Below are 19305 nucleotides of genomic sequence, written 5' to 3' on the forward strand. Positions count from 1 at the left end.
TCTCTTGGCCTCTAGCCCCACCCTTCCAACTCAGCCTCCACACTTCCCTCGAGATCTGACCAACATCGCCCTGCTGAAAAGCCATCTATGGCTCCCCATCACCTTTTGGGTAAGCCCTATAGGCTCCCCAACCTCCAGTCCCTGGCCACCTCTCCAGCCTTACCCCTCACCCTTCTCGCTGTGACCCAGCCAGGTCTCACTGATGGGGTTCTCTGTGCGCTCTTGCCTTTGTCCATACTGTTCCCTCTGCATGGAGCACCCTCACATGCTGAACGCTGTGAATCAGGGCTTTTCTCAGTTGTTACCTTCTCCCATAAGTCCCCTTGCTGGCCCCCTCTGTGCTAGGTGTACCTTTGTGCTCTCAGCAGCTCAGCCACTACCTATGGTGCTTTGTTTTTGTTGTTATTTAAAAATTTTTAATTGTGTTAAAAGGCAGCTACCATAAAATGTATCATCTTAAGGATTTTAAGTGTACAGTTCAGTAGTGTTGAGTATATTCTCATTGTTGTGTGACAGATCTCCAGAACTTTGTCATCTTGCGAAACTGAAACTCTGTCTCTAGTAAACCACTCCCCTTTCCCCCCTTTCCCCATTCCCTGGTACATGGTCTACTTATCTTTATTCTCCTCTCCTCCATTAGACTGTGGGCCCCTTGAGGGCAGGCAGCTGGGTCTTTATATCTCCACCACCTAGCAGGGCACCAGATCTGTATATAAATTTGTTAATTCAACAAGTATTTAGTTTGTTGCAAAAGTAATTGTGGTTTTTGCTATTAAAAGCAATAGTTACTAAGCACCTCCTATGTGCTGTGGGGCTATCCTAGACAGTGGAGATAACCAGGGAACAACAACAAAAAAATCCCTGTCCTCAGAGGTTTTACATTCTAGCAAAATGTAGAACACGTTAGATGGTGATGAATGCTCTGCGGGAAATGAAGTAAGGAGGAGTGAGAGTGCAGGGGTGGCAAGTTTCAATTTCTTTTTTTTTTTTGAGATGGAGTCTTTGCAGTGGTGCGATCTTAGCTCACTGCAACCTCTGCCTCCCAGGTTCAAGCGATCCTCCTGCCTCAGCCTCTCAAGTAGCTGGGACTACAGGCGCACGCCAGTACGCCCAGCTAATTTTTGTATTTTTAGTAGAGACGGGGTTCCACTATGTTGGCCAGGATGGTCTCAATCTCTTGACCTCGTGATCCACCCGCCTCGGCCTCCCAACGTGCTGGGATTATAGGCATGAATCACTGTGGCCGGCCTCAATTTCTAGTAGGAGAGGAGAGAACACCTCACTAAGCAGCTGACATTTGATGCAAGCCCTGAAGGCAGGGAGGGAGCCCTGTGGCTATCTGGGGGCACAGCATTTCAGATAGAGGGAACCTAGGATGCAAAGGCCCTGGGGAAGGAGTGTGCCTGGTGTTTCCTGGCTTGGGGGACAGCAGGAGGTCAGTGTGATTGCAGCAAGTGAGCAAAGAGAGGTGAGTTTAGAAAGGCAACAGGCGAGATGTGGTTGGGGCAGATCTTGCGGGCCCTTGAAGGCCTGTGTAAGATGTCTTTGGAGGTTTGGGACAGAGGAGTGACATGGCCTGACTTAGGTTTTGACACAATCACCCCAGCTGCTGTGCTGGGAATAGACTACAGGGGCGGGTGACAGACAGACCTCCCCCTTCAACGTAGGACTTGCTGTCTAGCGGTGTGGAGCCTGGCCAGCTGACTGCCTCCACCTATCAGCACTTCCAGGTGTGCTTCTGCTGTCTAGGTGGCCATGTTCTTTTTGGGGTGGCCTCAGGCCATGACTGAACCAGGGGGTGGTCAAGGCCTCGCCATTGCTGTCCGGTGCAGAACTGCCCGCACGGGACACGTCTTGTTGCTCAATCCTGCTTCCTCCCCTTTACACTTACAGGAGTCACTCCCCGGTGCACCCCCTTAGCCCTTCCTCAGAGTCCACTTCCCAGAGCCAGGGGCAGGAAGCGAGAGATGGAAGCAGTCATCCCGGGGAGAGATGATGTGCTGTCAGTTTGGGCGGCTGTAAGACTGAGTAGTTTAAACAACAAACATTCATTTCTCACAGTTGGGGAGCACAGGAGTCCGAGATCCAGGTGCCAGTATGGTGAAGTTCTTGGCGAGGGCCCTTTTCTCTTTGTATCCTCACATGGAGGAGAGAGAGAGATCATCTCTTTCCTGTCTCTTCTTATAAGGGCACTAACCCCATTCAAGAAGGCTCCATCCCATGACTTAATGACCCCTGAAGGCCCCTCCTCCTAATACCATCACACTGAGGGGTAGAGCTTCAGCCTATGAATTTTGGGAAGACACAAACATTCAGTCCATATGGGGACTTGGACCAGGGTGAATGAATACAAAGGAACGTCCTGTTTATCTTGGGCTGCAGGGTGGCTGTGACCTTACATAGCAGATGTAGATTTGAAGACTGTATGAAATCCTAATCTCTCATATGCATGATTGGAGGGAGTTTGCAGTGAATCCTCATGGGTGGGGAAGGAGGAGGTAGAGGCACGAACCCTGAGAAGGTCAAGGGGACGTGAGGGCCACCTTGTGGTGACATGATGTGCCCTGGGACTTGGTGGTGAATAGTAGTCACCCAACACATACTGGATGAGATCAGTGAACTGCACTGCTCAGAACAGCTCCAGGCCAAAGGCAGGCTGTGCGGGGCTGGAATGTCCCCTTCTCCATGGTCCTGGCCCACAGCCGGGAGAAATGGGGCCAGGACTAGAAGCTCATTCCTTGCCGAGCATTAATTCTCTGCAGGAATAGCCAGTGATGTTCTCTGGTTACTCTGACCTCCAAGCCACCGTTGGCCAGGCAGCCAGAACCACCCAGGAAGATGGTGGAATGCATGCTGGCAAGTAGGTGGAGATCACCCCTCCCTGAGACCTTTGTAACCCTCCAGCCCAAGCAGAGGCTGACCTCTAGTGCACCAGGCGGAGACTTTCCTGAGCACAGTCATACCTGGGAATTTATCAGATACATTAGTGCTGTGCTAATGTTTTACCTACAAGTGTCTCCTTCTACCTCTACAAAAATCCTCTGTGTAGGAACAACTGGGTGTCATGCTGACCGTATTCCCTGTGTCCCTGCCCTGTGCACTGGGAGGCTGACTTACCCTCTGACTTCCAGTTGGGTTAGGTCAGTGGGAGCTACCAGCAGGCAAGCGGATGGGAGAGTGAAGTTGGGGGATTTACTTGGTTGCCCGGATTGGATGCATCGTGTCCGTTGTTACCCTGGTACTAGCCCCAGGGTGCTGCAGTAGCCATACCTTTGAAAACAGTCTCTCTAGGAAGCTCCCTTTAAAGTTACTTGGTTTGAATGTGCCATCTGTTTTCTGCTAGGACCCTGGTTGATCCAATTCCCATTGTACTGATGGCAAGACTGAGGTTCTGAAGGCCTGCCCAAGATGCAGTGCGGTGAAGCTGTGCTCAGGAATGGTCAAGCTATGAATCAGTCATGGGAGTGTAGGGACAGTGTCAGCCGGCCCTGGGCCCTTTAAACTTGGCTGGCTTATCCACCTTCTACTGGCTACTTGTGAGAGCACAGGTGAACCACTGGCTGTTCTGTCTCCGTGATGACCCCACCTGTCTTTGCTGGCTGTGGCGCTTGGCTCACTGGCTCCTGAATTTCTGACTCCTGGCCTTGGCTCTGATAGTCACTAAGTGTTCCTCTGGGTTAATATAGCCTTGCATCCTCTTTTGCTTTCCATTCTGGTCTGGCCTTGGGTGTTGGTGTCCCCTAAATTTCAGGTCATGACACCGCACTGGGAGCAGGGCTGTGAGCCCTCCCAGGGGTTGGTTAGTGCGGGAGATGAGCCTGTGTTCCTGTCTCTTAGCTCTGTGGGCATAGGTCCTACCTTCTTGCACAGTCCCAGCATCCTGCCAGGGCCCTAGTTCAGCGAAAATGTTCAGGGAATATGGGATGAGCCGAATAAAATGCAGGGTGAGGCTGGGATGGCATGCTTGAGTGCAGACTACATGCCCTGTTGAGAGTGCACATAAGGAGTGAGAGTATGAATAACAGAGATTATGTGTACACAGGGTGGGGATGTGTGTTGAGATGGCAGTGACTGGGTGACAGGAGGGAGTGTGGTTTGTCTGTAGTGAGAGTGGCAGTGATTGTGTGTGTACTCAGGGCGAAGTCTAATTACGAAGGCTGGAAGCGCCGTTGCAGAGGGAGCATAGCGCGCTCTTGTGGCCACAACTAGAATCCCAACATATGTATCAGTAGGTTCCACCCCAGCCTCCTCCTCTGGTACAAACCCAGCTCCCCGCTGTCAACCTCAGCCCCAGCCTAACCCAGCTCCAGCTCCAGCCCCAGCTGCAGCCACAGCCACAGCCACAGCCCCCACCCTAGCTCCACCCTGAGCCATGGAACTCTTTCCCTTTCTAAGGGCTCACCTTCCCTACCTTCAGGGTCCTGTCAGTGGGTGGGAGTGTGGGAGAACCAGAGACAGTGCCAACCTGTAAAAAACACAGCCTTTATTGATTTCAAGGCAACTGTCTTGAGGATGTTCTATCAGCGCATCCACCCAAGTCCCTGGGAGCAGGGTCTGAAAGGCTGGCACCAGGCTGAGCACAGCTGTGGGGAGGAAGGTGGGAGCACCGCTGCCTGAGGCTGAGGGAGTAGGATCTGGGGAAAGAGGGCTTCCACTGAGCCAAGTGATGGGGGACCTCTGGGTATCTCCAGAACATCTAGTCAGGCTCCCTCTCAGGCCTCCAGACCTGCCGCTGCTGGGAGACCCCCCCTCCACTGCGAGCGTCTCTTTCTGTGTGGCCTCCAGACCTCGGTGCTGCTGTCGTGTCTGCTTGGGAGCACTTCTCGCCTCTCTTACACATTATGTCCTCAGGGAAGCCTCTCCTGATCACCCCTTCCTGGGTTAGCTGGAAGCCCTGCTAGCAGTGCCCTAAGTGGCCCCTTGCAGGCAGCATAGATAGTTAATTCGCTTATTTCAGTCTATGTCCTTTGAGGGCTGGCCCTGGGCCTGTGGGTTACCTATACCTGGCTAGACAGCCCAGTGCCCAGTGTCAAAAAGCATCTGCCAAAACGAAAGTTGCATAGCTTAGTGAACTCAAAGTGGGGTCACTCAGCCCCGTAGGACCTCTCCAACCTGCCACACCGCCCTGCGTGTCCCATTGGCAGCCCCCATGTTGCGCCACCCCTGCCCTGTGGTCAGATGGGGGTCAGGTTGGGTGCTGAAGCCTGCAGCTTGTTACTGCCTGAGTCTGGATCCAGCTCCCCAGCCTCCACCAGCTTGTGGTGGCAGCGGCAGGTGGAAGCTCGGCTGGTGGAGGACGAGGGGCTGCGGCCCCCTCGAGGCTTGTCCTTGTGCAGGCCTCGCAGGACCCTGTGGCAGATGAGGTAGCAGAGCTCGCAGATGGTGAGTACGATGCAGACGGCGGAGGCGCCCACCATGAAGTAGGTGAAGATTTTCTTCTCGGTGGGTCGGGCGATGTAGCAGTCTACGATGTTGGGGCAGGGGGCCACGTTGGCGCACTGCACCAGACGTGGCATGTTGAAGCCATGCCAGAGAGTGTGCAGCAGATAGAGGAAGAGGAGCTCAATGATGAGCTTGAAGATGAGGCTGAACAGGTAGGTCCACCACAGGCCTCCGTGCTTCTTGCCTGCGTTGTCATATAGCTTGGCGCACTGGTCCCCGTGCTTCTGGCGGTGCCGGCGCTCCCGCTCCTCGCGGTAGGCCACATGCAGGATGACCAGCAGCGAGGGGCATGTGACGAAGATGAGCTGCAGGGCCCAGAGGCGGATGTTGGAGATGGGGAAGTAGTTGTCGTAGCAGACGTTGGTGCAGCCGGGCTGCTTGGTGTTGCAGTCAAAGTCCTTCTGCTCATCCCCCCACACGCGCTCTGCAGCCACCACGTACACCAGCACCCGGAAGACGAACACCACTGACAGCCAAATGCGCCCGAACGCTGTGGAGTACTTGTTCACACCACTCAGTAGGGCCTGGAGTGTCTTCCAGTCCATGGCGCCTGGCGGGGGCCGTGCCTACCTGAGAGAATTAGAGGAAAAACCATCGTGTGAATGAATAGGTGACTTTATTGAGCATTTACTATGTACCGGGCAGTGTTCTGAGTTCTGACTTGTTCAGTCCTCACAACGACCCTCTGAGTTCAGAACTATTATTCCTCCCAAGCTGCAGATAGGAAACTGAGGCACGGCAAGGTTACATAACTTAACCAAAGGCAACAGAGCTAGTATGCTGGGAGGAAGCAAATGTGCTTTGGCTGATAGTAACAATCACCATTTATTGAGTGTTTACTCTGAGTCAGGCGTGAAGCTAAACACTTTATGAGCAGAATCTCATTTAATCTCTTAGAATGACCCCATAAGGTAGTTATTACAGTGCTCCTCACTTACAGATGAAACTGATAATTGAATGATTGCAAAGCAAGTAGTATGTAGTAAGTGCCCCATAAATGCTGGCTAATCATTACTGTGAAATTTAGAGAGGTCAAGTCACTCATTTAAAACAAGAGGTGGATTCAAGGCCAGGCTGTTGGGTGCCAGAGCCTGTGCTCTCCACCACCTCCTCTTCCCTTCTCTGCTGGACTCCTGCCCCAGACCAGATTCTTGAAACGTTTACTTTGTGGATGCCTCACTACTATACTGTGAAGTTGCGGTTATAAGTCCCATTCTACAGAGGGGAAACTGAGGCTCAGAGAGGAGAAATAACCAGCCCAAGGTCTCACAGCTGCTGGGTGGTGAAGCGGGGAGACCAGTTCAGGTGGGGGGTGCCTGAAGGCTTATGATCTGACTCCTGGGAGGACACTAGATCCAGGGAATATCTAGAGACAACCCCCCGCTCCCTGTGCAGGGCCTGGGGAAGCCCAGCCACCCCTAGCCCCACTAGTTGCCAGGGACTTTGTGGTGGAAAGATGCGCTTTGTTCAGGCCTTAACTCACACATCTTCCTCCCAGTCCTGGAGTGACTCAGAGGGTGTGGACGGGTGGGTCTGCCTGAGTGTGCCTTGTTTCTGTGCTGCTGTGGGTGTGAGAGCACCCGCCTGCCTGTCCACGTGTGTGTGTGTGGGCCTATGTGCGTGTGAGTCCCCCTGGAGCTGACTCGCACCTCTGAGCATGCGTGACGCCTGCGAGGCCACCACCCTGCCCCAAAGCACTATTATTCCGGCCTGTATTATGGCCTCTTTACTGGCTTTTCACCTTCCCCCTGTGCCCCTAGAGTCCATTAAATCAGTTGATGCCACTCCCTTGTTTAAGACTCTACTAGCTTCTTGCTAGGCTTAGCGAAACCCCAGATTCGACATTTTCACCCTGCCACACTGGAATAAGGGCCCTGGGGGCTTTTTACTGATTCCTTCTGCCTGGAATGCTCTTCCTCCAGAACCTCACATGGGTGGACCCTTCTCATCACAGAGGCCTCTGCTCAAACCTCATCTCTTTCGAGGCTTCTCCGGATTACCCTGGGTCTGAAACAGCCCCTGCTTCTGTCACTCTGTTCCTGTCCCCTTTCTTTTTTTTTGAGACAAGGTCTTGCTGTGTTGCCCAGGCTGGAGTGCAGTGGTGCAACCTTGGCTCACTGCAACCTCTGCTTCCCAGGCTCAAGGGATCCTCCTACCTCAGCCTCCCGAGTAGCTGGGACCACAGGTGCACACCACCATGCCCGCCTAATTTTTCCAGCCCCCTCTGTTTTCTTTATAGCACTTAGTCACTATCTGAAGTTAAAGAATTTGTCCTTTTTTTTTGGTCTTATTATCTGGCTCCCCCTCTAGAATGTCAACTTGGTCTTGCTCATTGCTTTATGTTTAGTGCCCAGTGCTTGGCACATAGTAGGCACTCAATGCTGAATGGGTAAACAAATGAATGCTGAGTTCTCAGTGTGGCAGCTTGGAGGGAGGGGACAGGAGGGTGGGCAGGATCCTGGTCAGGGGGCAGCCTGGTCAGGGGGATTGGGGGAAAGACTTCCCTACACTGGAGAGAGGGAGAGAGCACAGTTCCTTCTCAGCACCTGGCTCTCCTGGCTGCGTTTCCTCTGGGAATCACAGTCTGGGCAGGATGGGGCGATTGGGAAGACCTCATTCTTGGAAACCCTCCTCTTCTCCCCTACTCTGCTCCTTTTTTTTTTTTTTGGGACGGAGTCTTGCTCTTTCTCCCAGGCCAGAGTGCAGTGGCGCGATCTCGGCTCACTGCAAGCTCCGCCTCCCGGGTTCACGCCATTCTCCTGCCTCAGCCTCCCGAGTAGCTGGGACTACAGGCGCCCGCCACCGCGCCCAGCTAATTTGTTGTATTTTTAGTAGAGACGGGGTTTCACCGTGTTAGCCAGGATGGTCTCGATCTCCTGACCTCGTGATCTGCCCGCCTCGGCCTCCCAAAGTGCTGGGATTACAGGCGTGAGCCACCGCGCCCGGCCCTACTCTGCTTCTAAGCCCTAGTGGTGGGGGAAGGGAGTGGGATAGCATGGAACACGGAGTTCCACCTGGATTCAAACCTCAACTTGGCCACTTAGTAGCTGGGCGACTTCCAAGAATCCCCTAATCTCATTGACCCTATTTACTTATCTCTAAAGGGAAATAATTCCTACTTTCTGGTAGAATCCTGAGACTCTTCCCTCCCAGGCTGCCGCTCACCTGGTGGGAGTTCACAAGAACTGAAGTGGAGGTTGGAGCCCCGTCTGTCGGGACAGAGAGCAGAGAGGGACCCTGACGGCTGCTTCCACCTGACACCCTCCCTTGGCTGCCCACCGGGGTGCGGCTCCCTCCTGGGCTCCCACCTTCAACCTTGGGTGCTGTCTGCCCAGTCCCTCCTAACACACCGCAGGGAGGAGCCTCACTGGCAAAGAATTTCCTTCCCAAGTCTAGGCTGGGGACTGGTGGAGCCGGTTCTGGTTCCCCCAGCTGCCCTCCAAAGCCAGCTCCCAGCGCAACCGTTTTTTCCCAGACCCCCAGACTGTACTGTGCCCAGCCTTGCCTCCCGCCCCACAATGTCCCCGAAGGATAAAGCTCCCTTTCCTTCCCAGTTTCCCTCCATCCTAGGCAGCTTGGGAGTTTGCGGACTTGGGGAGGGGGTGTCTCGGAACCTTCCCGCAGCCGGGACCCCTAATGGGCCCAGAATTGAGAGGCGAGAGGGAGGCTTGGGAGGCACGGGGTGGGGGGTCCCCGCACCCCCGCTTCGCGCCCCATCCCAGCGCACTGGCAGGCTCAAGCCCCAGCCCTGCCGCAGGGGGTCGCCAGGAGCGCTCGGCGCCCCTGAGGGTCCCGCCCAGCCTCTCCCCGCGCCGTCCAGCACTTACCTGCGGCGGCTTGGCCAACGCGGAGGCCTGACCCCACGTCCCCGGGGCGCACAGCAGAGGCGAGGGCGCCGGAGCTGGGCTCAGCAGTGGTGCACACAGACGGCGGGCACACCCCGGGCGGCGCGGAGGAGGGAGCAGGAGGGAGCCGGCTCCTAGACCCGATGCTGTCAGGCGCTCCCAGGCCAGCCTCCGGAGGGGCTGGTGGCCCGTCTGAGCCTCCGCTTCCTCAGGCGTGAAATGGGGGCATCGATGGCCATGGGCTGGGCCGTCCAAAGGCTCCAATGAGATCAGGGGCGGGAAGCACTCTGCAAACTGTTAAGTGCCGCGGCGGCAGGTCCGACTGCAATCAGGACTCGCCTACGCTAGTTTGCCGCGGGTACCGTGCCCGCTTCCGGCCCAGCCCAGTCCTCGCCTGGCGCGGGACCTTGACCGCGCGTGGGGCACCCCTGGGAGCCCGCCCTCCCGGTGCGACGGGCCCTCGACCTCGGCCTCCAGGGAGGCCGGTGCGCTTTGGAGAGCTGGAGTAGGGGGCAGACCTTGCAGCCCACAGCGGGAAGGGGCACAGTGAGTCCTGTGCCAGGAAAGACGTGCAGGAATGAGGGCGGGGTGGGGGAGGTCACCGCCTGGAGTGACTCAGAGGGGCAGACTGCAACCGGAGCTGCCTACCTGAACACCAGGGTCCCTAGTTTCTTGTTTTCATTCCCAAATCGCCTGTTCATATTCAACTATATAGTCTTAACCTGTGAAAGTATGCTGTCTACACTCTTCTGCACTTTGCTTTTTTCACTTAGCAAAATATAACATTTCTCCCGTCAGTCGATATAGAGCTGCCTTGCTCTGTCATTTTAAACACAGCTGAATAGTATATGTACTGTAATATATTTAATCAGTCCTACTCTGGTAAAAATTAAGGCTGTTTCTGGTTTTTTATTTCGTTCTATTACAAATACCATTGCAGTAAATAGCCTCTGCCAAAGCAGGTGGGTCTGCGGCTGGGATGGGGCTGGGCTGTGCTCTGGGGATAAGGACACATTGTCTTATTTACTAGTGTGTCCTGACTGGGAACTAGTAAGAGCCTGCAGCGCCCCAGCCTCTTTTGGAAAACCCCAGGGTTTCCAGCCTCCCTGGGAGTCCCTGGATCTTACGGTAGGGCGCGAGTCCTGTCTCCACAGAGATCATATTGCTGGCACTATGGTGGCTCCCCATGGTCTTTGCCCAGGACTGTACTGGTTTATGTTTGCAGTGCTGGCATCATTAACAATGCCCCCTTTTACTTTCAAAAATGCCCCAAAGTTAGGAGCATCAATTATGGTCACCCTCCTCCTACTCATTTTGGTAGAGAATGAGCACTGAGTTGGGAGCCCAGCAGCATCTTTGCACCTGACACTGTCCTACATGCTTTATTTCATCCTTGCAGCTTCCAGATGAGGAAGGTCCAATCCTTCCTGCTTTTATGAATGAGAAAGCTGAGGCACACAGGGGTGAGGTGACTTGTTCAGGGTCACACGGATAATAAACAACAGACCCAGCTCCGGAGGCCCCAGCAGTGTTGTCTCCAGATACAGAAAAGCCGCAGGGCAGAGGCTCCCTTGTACTCACTGGTGTCGTGGCCCTTGAAGATCTTTGCTGAGATTGAGGAGTGCCAGGTGGCTCAGGTGCATGTGCCGTGCTCTGTGCATGGGCGGCGGGGAAGTGAGCATGAGGGTGTGGGGCCCCTTACTCTGCAGCCTGGTGCTCTGCTCCCTGTCAGAGCAAGACTTGCTCCCCTCTACCTCCCCTCCTAGTCATTTTTTGACTCATTTGAACAATGTTCCTGTCCCTACCATGTCACTAAAAATGGCCTGTCAAGGTCTCCGTGGATGTCCATAATGCTAAATCCAGCAATGACACCTCTGTCTCCATGCCCCTTGACCTTCAGAAGCACCTGGGACAGTGGGACACTCCTTCCTTCTAGAAACACTTTCTTCCCTGCGCTTCCTTGACACCACAGGCCTCACATCCTGGCCTCTAAGGTGGGCTCATCCCGGGGCCCAGTCTCTTCCTTCCCAGGTGAGCTCACCCAGTCCTGGGGCTCTAGATGCCATCCACTCACTGATGATTCACACATTTCCAACACCGGACGTGACTTCTCCCTGAACACCAGACTGTAACCAGAGCTGCCTACCTGAACACCGGGGTGCCTAGTTTCTTGTTCTCACTCCCAAATCGCTTGTTCATGTTCAACTATATATTCTTTTTACATTTAACCTATGGAAGTATACTATGCTATCTGCACTCTTTTGCACTTTGCTTTCTTCATTTAACAAAATATGAGACATTCCCCTCATCAGTGGATATAGGGCTGCCTTGCTCTCTCATTTTAAAAACAGCTGAATAGTATATGTACTGTATTTAATCAGTCCTATTCTGATGAAAATTAAGGCTGTTTCTACTCTTTTATTCCATTCTGTTACAAATACTATTGCGTGAATATCCTTGGATAATCATTTTTTAACACATTTGAAAATTGTATCTACAGGATATATTCCTACATGTGAAATTTTTGCTTTAAAGTTGTATGTGTTTTTAAAATTTTGATACCTATTGCCTAATCGTCTTCACAGATGTTTTCAGTTTGCACTCCTAGAGACAAGGGAGTGCCTGTATCCCCATATACGTACTAATAGAGAGTGTTATCAAACTTTATGATCTTTGTCAATGATATCTCATTATACTTTATTTTGCATTTCTCTTGGTATGAGTGAGATTGAGCATCTTTTCATATATTTAAGAGCCGCTTTTGTTTGTTATCCTGTGAACAGTCCTTTGCCTTTGCCATTTTTCTATTGGATGGTTGACTTTTATTATTTATTTCTCAGGAGCTCTTTACATACTAAAGAAATAAGCCCTCCTCTGTCTGTGATACAAATAGAAAGGATTCCCTCTGCCTCTACTGCTTGACACCTGTAATTTGACTTTATAGATGGGGGTTTTGCCATACAGAATTAAACATGTTTTGTGTAGTCCAGTGTATTAATATTATCTTTTATAGCCTTTGGGTTTTATTGTCGTTAGAAATGCCTTCGCCACTCTGAAGATTGCAATAACATTTTTTCCCATGGTTGCTTCTAGCTGAAGTAGTGTTTTAATGATCTATTAGATTGGTGTAAAAGTAATTGCAGTTTTTGCCATTGAAAGTAATGGTAAAAACCGCAGTTACTTTTGCACCAACCTAATAGATCATGCCACTTCCCTCTTAAAACCTTACAGTGACTTATCATTAACTTTAGACTGCTATCCACTCTCTTGACGTTGAGCCCCAAGGCACCAGGCGACCTAGTCCTGCCTCTCCCCCATCTCTCATCCCCTTGGGCGCTGTAGTGGCCTTCTTTCTGATTCTTGAACAAGCCACGTTCAGGGCAGCCTTCTGGTTTTTGCCTTTGCTGTTCCCTCTGCCTGGACTGCCTTCTCCTGGCTCTTTACCTGGAAGCTTCCTCCTCCTTATTCAGGTCTTACCTTCTTACAGAGGTGTTCCCTGGTTCCCCCACCCCCACCCCAAAGGTTCCTTGCCCCACTTCCTCAGCAGACACTCTTCACAGCTGTCTCTGAAATTATCTCCAGGAGAACAGGGAGCTCGCTGGTCACGTTCCTGCCACATTACCAGGGCCTGGAATGTACAGACTCTCAGTCACTATTCGTAAACACTGGGTGCACATAAGGTTATGTGCAAGAACTGTTTCTGTGTGTGGAAGCCTGGAGAGCTGTGTGTTAAGGGTGGTATGTGGGCCACGTGTGTGTAGGCTTTGATGTGTGTTGTTGTGAATGTGTGTGATGGCGGAGATGGCTGGGGTGGTGTGGGAGGCTGTGTGCGTGTGTGGTTGTGAATGTGTGTGATGGCGGAGATGGCCGGGGTGGTGTGGGAGGCTCTGTGCATATGTGGTTGTGTGTCAGGCGGTGGTGTGTAGTGGTGCCTATGTGTGCGGTTGGGTTATTCTGCTCTGGTAACCAGGTGATTTTATCACCTAGGTCCTGTCATTCTGACTCTGCCAGATGCCGGCTTTTCACTCTTGATATGAGATAGTGCCCCCGACAACTGGCCTTTGCTTTTTCTGGAGTGAGCTGGAAGAGTTCCCCATTCCAGAGAGAATGGCTCTGAGGACCTTAATGCCTTGTGATCCTACCCTAAATTTCTGTTCCCTGAGTAGGGGAATGTGTAGGAGGCCATCTAGGCCATCCCCCCGCCTCAGGACAAAGCTGTGTTGCACCAGGGATTGGCAGCTGCCCTCAGGGCTTACACCTGCTCTCTGGGGGTGGCAGGGCCACAGCCTGTACCTCTCCTGGCCCTGGCCCTGGCCCAGGTGGTGTTGCTCCCAGGCCGCCCTCTCCACCTAGAGCTCTGCCCAGGCCTCGGGCAGGTGCTTCCTGGGATGGGAAGACCACCCCCCCCGCCCTGCCTCCTCTCAGACTGGAGTTTTCCTTATCTTTGTGTGTCTGCAGCAGAGGCATGAGGCCCTTTTCTTCCTTGAGCGGAGAGGTGGGGCAGGCAGAAGCCATGGGAAGCAGATCAGGCAGAGGGATGGGGGCTTTTGAGCCCTGCTCAGGCATGTCTGGGGCTGCAGGCAGGGACGAGGCGATTTTCCAGGCAGGCCCTGGGCTGGAGTGTTGCTTATTTTCCAAGACACCTAGAGTTGCTCGAAACTTCTGCCCACACACCTTGCTCCTCGAACAGAGGTAATACGTGACTTTGCTGAGCCGCTGTCAGGAGCCAACCATTCTAATATGCACGCACCCCTTCTTACCCACCAGGCACCTCCCTCCACCTCCTCTCTTTCTCCTCCATCATTGACAATGGGACACTCCTTTCTTCTAGAAACACTTTCTTACTGGATCTTTCCTGTTACAATAACTATGTGGGTATTTCTCCATCTTAACAACAAAACAACAAAACACCTTAACAACCCCACTTCTCCTTCCAGCGTCTGCCTCATTTCTTTCCACTCCTTTACAGCAAAATCTATCAAAAGACTTGTCCTGATTCATTATCTCCATTTTTTCTCTGTCATCTTCTCTTGAACTTACTCTAATCAGGCTTTTGCTTCCTATATGACACCAAAACGACTCTTGTCAAAGTCCCTATAGCTAAACCCCATGGCCAAGTTTCAATCCTCATCTTTCCCTGAACCCTCAGCAGCGTTGAATGAAGTTGATTCCTCTCGCCTTGACACTCTTCCTTTGGCTTCAGAGACGTCACACTCTCCTGACTTTTCTCCTTCCTTTCTGCACTTTCTTTCTCAGTCTCCTTTGCTGGTTCCTCCAGATCTTCCTGACTTTTAAGAACTGGGCTGCCTTGGGGCTCAGTCCTTGCACTCTTTCTCTTCTCTGCCCTCCCTTGCTCACTTGGGTAACATCATCCAGTCTCAGGGTTTAAAATACGAACATTTAGCTGACAACTGCTAAATATGTATCCCCAGCCCAGACCATTCCTCTAAACTCTGTACTCATGTGTCCAGCTGTTAGTAAACTTTCTCCTAGGATGTTTAACATAGGTATCACAAACCTATGTTAAGCTTCTTACTTACTAGGGTTGCCAGATTTAGGAACAAAGCAAAAGCACAACCAGGATGCCCAGTTAATTCTGAATTTCAGCTAATACATGGGACACACATTAAAAAATTGTTGGCTGGGCGCGGTGGCTCACGCCTGTAATCCCAGCACTTTGGGAGGCCGAGGCGGGTGGATAACGAGGTCAAGAGATCGAGACCATCCTGGCCAACATGGTGAAATCCCATCTCTACTAAAAATACAAAAATTAGCTGGGTGTGGTGGTGTGCGCCTGTAGTCCCAGCTACTCGGGAAGCTGAGGCAGGAGAATCACTTGAACCCTGGGAGGTGGAGGTTGCAGTGAGCTGAGACTGTGCCACTGCACTCCAGCCTGGTGACAGAGTGAGGCTCTATCTCCAAAAAAAAAAAAAAAGTTTGTCTGAAATTTGCTCATCTGGCAACCTACTCCTTTTCTTCCCCTCTGCCCTGCTCTCTCACTTGTTCAGTAAATGGCAGTTTTACTCATCGACTTGCTCAGGCCGCAAACCTTTGAGTCTTCATTGACCCTCTTTTCCCATATCTGTGAATCATTTTGGTGCTACTTTCAAATTATTTACAGGATCTGGCCACTTCTTGCTGACTCCGTTAATATTATTGGGGTAACATGAAATCAGGAACCATTTCTTTCCTAGATGATTGCAGTAGCCTTGTAACTGGCCCTCCTGCTTTAGCCGTTGCCCCTATCCATTTGCTGCTAACAGAGCCGCCAGACGGCTCGTGCCCCTGTTTGCTTAAAAATGCTGCACTGGCTTCCGACTCACTCAGACTGACAGCCGACGGCATCAGGATGGCCTGTAAGACCCTACACGATCGAGTCCTTCTCAGGCCTCACCCACAGGCTCTGGCCTCATTTCCACATCTCTCGGCTCACTGGCTGCCCTGCCTCATTGGCTTCCTGTGTCCTGGGTATGTGCCAAGACTTTCCGGGTCTCAGTGTCCCTGCACTTGCTCTTTCTTCTCTCTGAAATAGACTTACTGACCTTCCCTGGCCTCCCCATCTAAAATCGTAGTTCCTTTCTCAGCCTCCCCTACTTCCCTTCCTGATTGATTTTTCTCCATAGCAGTATACCCATCTGACACATCCTGTATTTCGTTTGTGTTTTATGTTTGTTGTCTCTCATGTCACTAGAAATCTGTGGGGACAGCCATTTTCTTTCTGTTGTATTTGCTGCTATATTCCCAGTGCCTAAAACAGTGCCTGGCACTTAGTAGACAAAAAATACTTGTCACACGAGTGAATAAAACCCCCAAAGCATGGTAAGCTCCTGTCCCAGGCCAGTGCATGGCGGCCATGTCATCCGTTCACTTCTAGCTCAGCATCGCCACCTCCTACCCACCAGAAGTTCCTTCCCGACCAGCTGCCCTCCTCCAGGAAGCCTTTTTTGGCTGAGCCTCATTTTTTCTCTCTCCTTCCTGCCACCAGGTCAGAATCCCCAGTGCTCAGGGGTCAAGTGGGTTGCATGGCTGGCTGTAGTCCATCTGTCCTCATCCAGCTTCTTCCCTCCTTCTGGATGGGAGGAGACTGTTTGCTTGGCTGTGGTTCGAGCTGCAAGAGTGTAGGGCATGAGGATGTCTGGGGAAGCCAGCTTAGGGTGAGGTGTGTGCAATAGGCCCTGAAATCAGTCTGCCACCTGCCATGTGGGAGCTTTTGGTGCCTTGATCCTGGGCTGAAGAGGTGATGGCAATGGATTTCAGGGCGTAGAGCTTAGATTGTATCTCAGCTGTAGGGCCATATTGTTCCCGGCCTCGCTGTCTCTACAAATTAGATAAGCACCTGATAAGACAGTTTGCCATTACCTGAGCTGTTAAGGATGAGGAAAGGAGCATATTGGGAGGGGCAGAAGAAAACAACAGGGTCATCCTGCCTGGAGTTTGCTAAATGATCTGTATGTTTGTAAATGTGTTCTGGTGCGACCATTCTTTTCCTTTTTTAAAATTTTATTTCAATAGTTTTTTGGGAACAGGTGGTTTTTGGTTACATGGATAAGTTATTTAGTGGTGATTTCTGAGATTTTGGTGTACCTGTCAGCCGAGCAGTGTACACTGTAGCCAATAGGTAGTCTTTTATCTGTCACCCCTCCTACTGTCCCAATTCCCCAAACTCCATTCTGTCACTCTCATGCCTTTACTTCTTCATAGCTTAGCTCCTACTCATGAGTGAGAACATACAGTATTCTGTTTTCCATTCCCGAGTTATTTCACTTAGAATAATGGCCTCCACTCCATCCAAGTTGCTGGTGCAGCTATTTATTTATTTATTTATTTATTTATTTTTAAATTTATTTAATTTTACTTTAAGTTCTGGGATACATGTGCAGAACGTGCAGGTTTGTTAAGTAGGTATACATGTGCCATGGTGGTTTGCTGCACCTATCAACCCTTCATCTAGGTTTTAAGCCCTGCATGCATTAGGTATTTCTCCTAATGCTCTACCTCCCCTTGCCCCCAACCCAGCAACAGGCCCCAGTGCGTGATGTTCTTCTCCCTGTATCCATGTGTTCTCACTGTTCAGCTCCCACTTATGAGTGAGAACATGTGGTGTTTGGTTTTCTGTTGCTGTTAGTTTGCTGAGAATGATGGTTTCCAGCTTCATCCATGTCCTTGCAAAAGACATGAACTCATTCTTTTTTATGGCTACATAGTGTTCCATGGTGTATATGTGCCACATTTTCTTTATCCAGTCTATCATTGATGGGTATTTGGGTTGGTTCCAAGTCTTTGCTACTGTAAATAGTGGGTGCAACCATTTTTGACAAGGCCATTGGAACATTTTGACATGGCCTTTAAAAACCATTTCTTATTATGATAAAAGTGCACAACAGAAGCTTCACCCCATCCCACATGCATTCCCAAGCTTCACCCAATCCCCAGCACTTAGCCCATCCCAAAGCCTCAGGACTGGTTGTTTTCACACAGCCAAAATGTCGTTTGCCTCCAGATGCCCTGCTATGGTTGGGTCTGAGTTTCCCGAGAGACATGTGTGTTTGGATGTCCAGAGGCAGCTGGATGCGTGGGACTGGGCCTCAGGAAAGAGAAGAGGAATTGGAACCCTTGTGTGAGTTGGTGCAAATGTAAAATAGTGCAGCCTTTTTGGGAAACAGTGTGGCAGTTCCTCAAGCACTTAAACACAGAATTACCGTAGGACCCAGCAAGTCACTCCTAGATATTCACGCAAAAGGACTGGCAACAGGAACTTAAACAAATATGTGTACATGAATGTTCTTAGCAGCGCTGTTCTCAATAGTCAAAAGGTGGAGACAACCCAAATGTCCATCAGTGGATGAATGGATAAACAAAATATGGTCTATTCACACAGTGAACTGTTATCCAATCATAAAAGTGAATGAAGTTCTGATACGTGCTGCAATATGGATGAGTCTTGAAAACATTATAAGTGAAATAAGTCACACACCCAAGGACAAATATGGTATGATTCCACTTTTTTGAAATATTGAGAATAGGCAAATTCATAGAGACAGGAAGTAGGTTAGAGGTTACCAGGGGTACCAGAGGTTGCTGGGTGAGTGGAGGTTATTGTTGAATGGGTACAGATAGAGCTCTTGCTGCGGGTGATAAAAAGCCTCTGGAAGGCCGGGCATGGTGGCTCACTCCTGTAATCCCAGCACTTTAGGAGGCTGAGGCAGGCGGATCCCCTGAGGTCGGGAGTTCGAGACCAGCCTGACCAACACGGAGAAACCTCGTCTCTACTAAAAATACAAAAACATTAGCTGGGTGTGGTGGCGCATGCCTGTAGTCCAGCTCTCGGAGGGGGCGGAGGTTGTAGTGAGCCTAGATCATGCCACTGCACTCCAGCCCGGTGATGGAGCGAGATCCATCTCAAAAAAAAAAAAAAAAAGGCTGTGGAAATAAGTAGTGGTGATGGTTGTACAACATTGTGAATGTATTTAATGTGACTGAATTGTACACTTCAAACAGTTAAAATGGTAATTTTTATGTTAAGTATATTCTATTACCATATGAAAATTAAAAAAAAAGAAGGGTGGAAATACAGATTTTGGAGTCAACAGTGTTGAGATGGTGGTCAAGGCCATGGGAGAGGATGTAATCATCCAGGGAGGGCATGGAGACTGAGGAGAGAAGGTGGCCTGGGACAGAGCCCCAGGGACCTTCCTAATTAAGAGGTGGCCTGAAGGAGATTGAAAGGGAGCGGCTGGAGCATGGGAGGAAAACCAGATACGTGGTGTCCCAGAAGCCTGGGTGTATTAGTCAGCGCTCTTAATTGCACATGACAGAAATGCAGCTTGAATTAGCTCCAGGCACCATAAACTCATTGGTTTATAGAAATACGGGAAGGGCAGGGGGGCCTTGGGGCCCCAGGGGTACCTGGAATTAGGTCTGGGGTGCACCTGGAGCCGCTCTCCTGGCCTGCTTCACTTCTGCTCTTCTCTAACTGTTGGCGTTCTTCTCTCCTGGCACTAATGGGCTTTTGCACAAG

General features: G+C 51.2%; 1 protein-coding gene across 1 annotated transcript; it reads right to left on the reverse strand.

Moving 5' to 3' along the window:
* Positions 1-5174: 5174 nt before the first annotated feature.
* On the reverse strand, positions 5175-5987 carry GJB3 (gap junction protein beta 3). The gene has a single exon (XM_055255092.1). It carries the CDS (start codon positions 5985-5987, stop codon positions 5175-5177), a length of 813 nt encoding a protein of 270 aa, XP_055111067.1.
* Between the last annotated feature and the right edge of the window lie 13318 nt (positions 5988-19305).

This window comes from Symphalangus syndactylus, chromosome 12 (assembly GCF_028878055.3).
Source record: "Symphalangus syndactylus isolate Jambi chromosome 12, NHGRI_mSymSyn1-v2.1_pri, whole genome shotgun sequence".
NCBI lineage: Eukaryota > Metazoa > Chordata > Mammalia > Primates > Hylobatidae > Symphalangus > Symphalangus syndactylus.

Coding starts and splice junctions, on each gene's coding strand:
- GJB3 (XM_055255092.1), bottom strand. CDS start 5,987: ATGGACTGGAAGACACTCCAGGCCCTACTGAGTGGTGTGAACAAGTAC.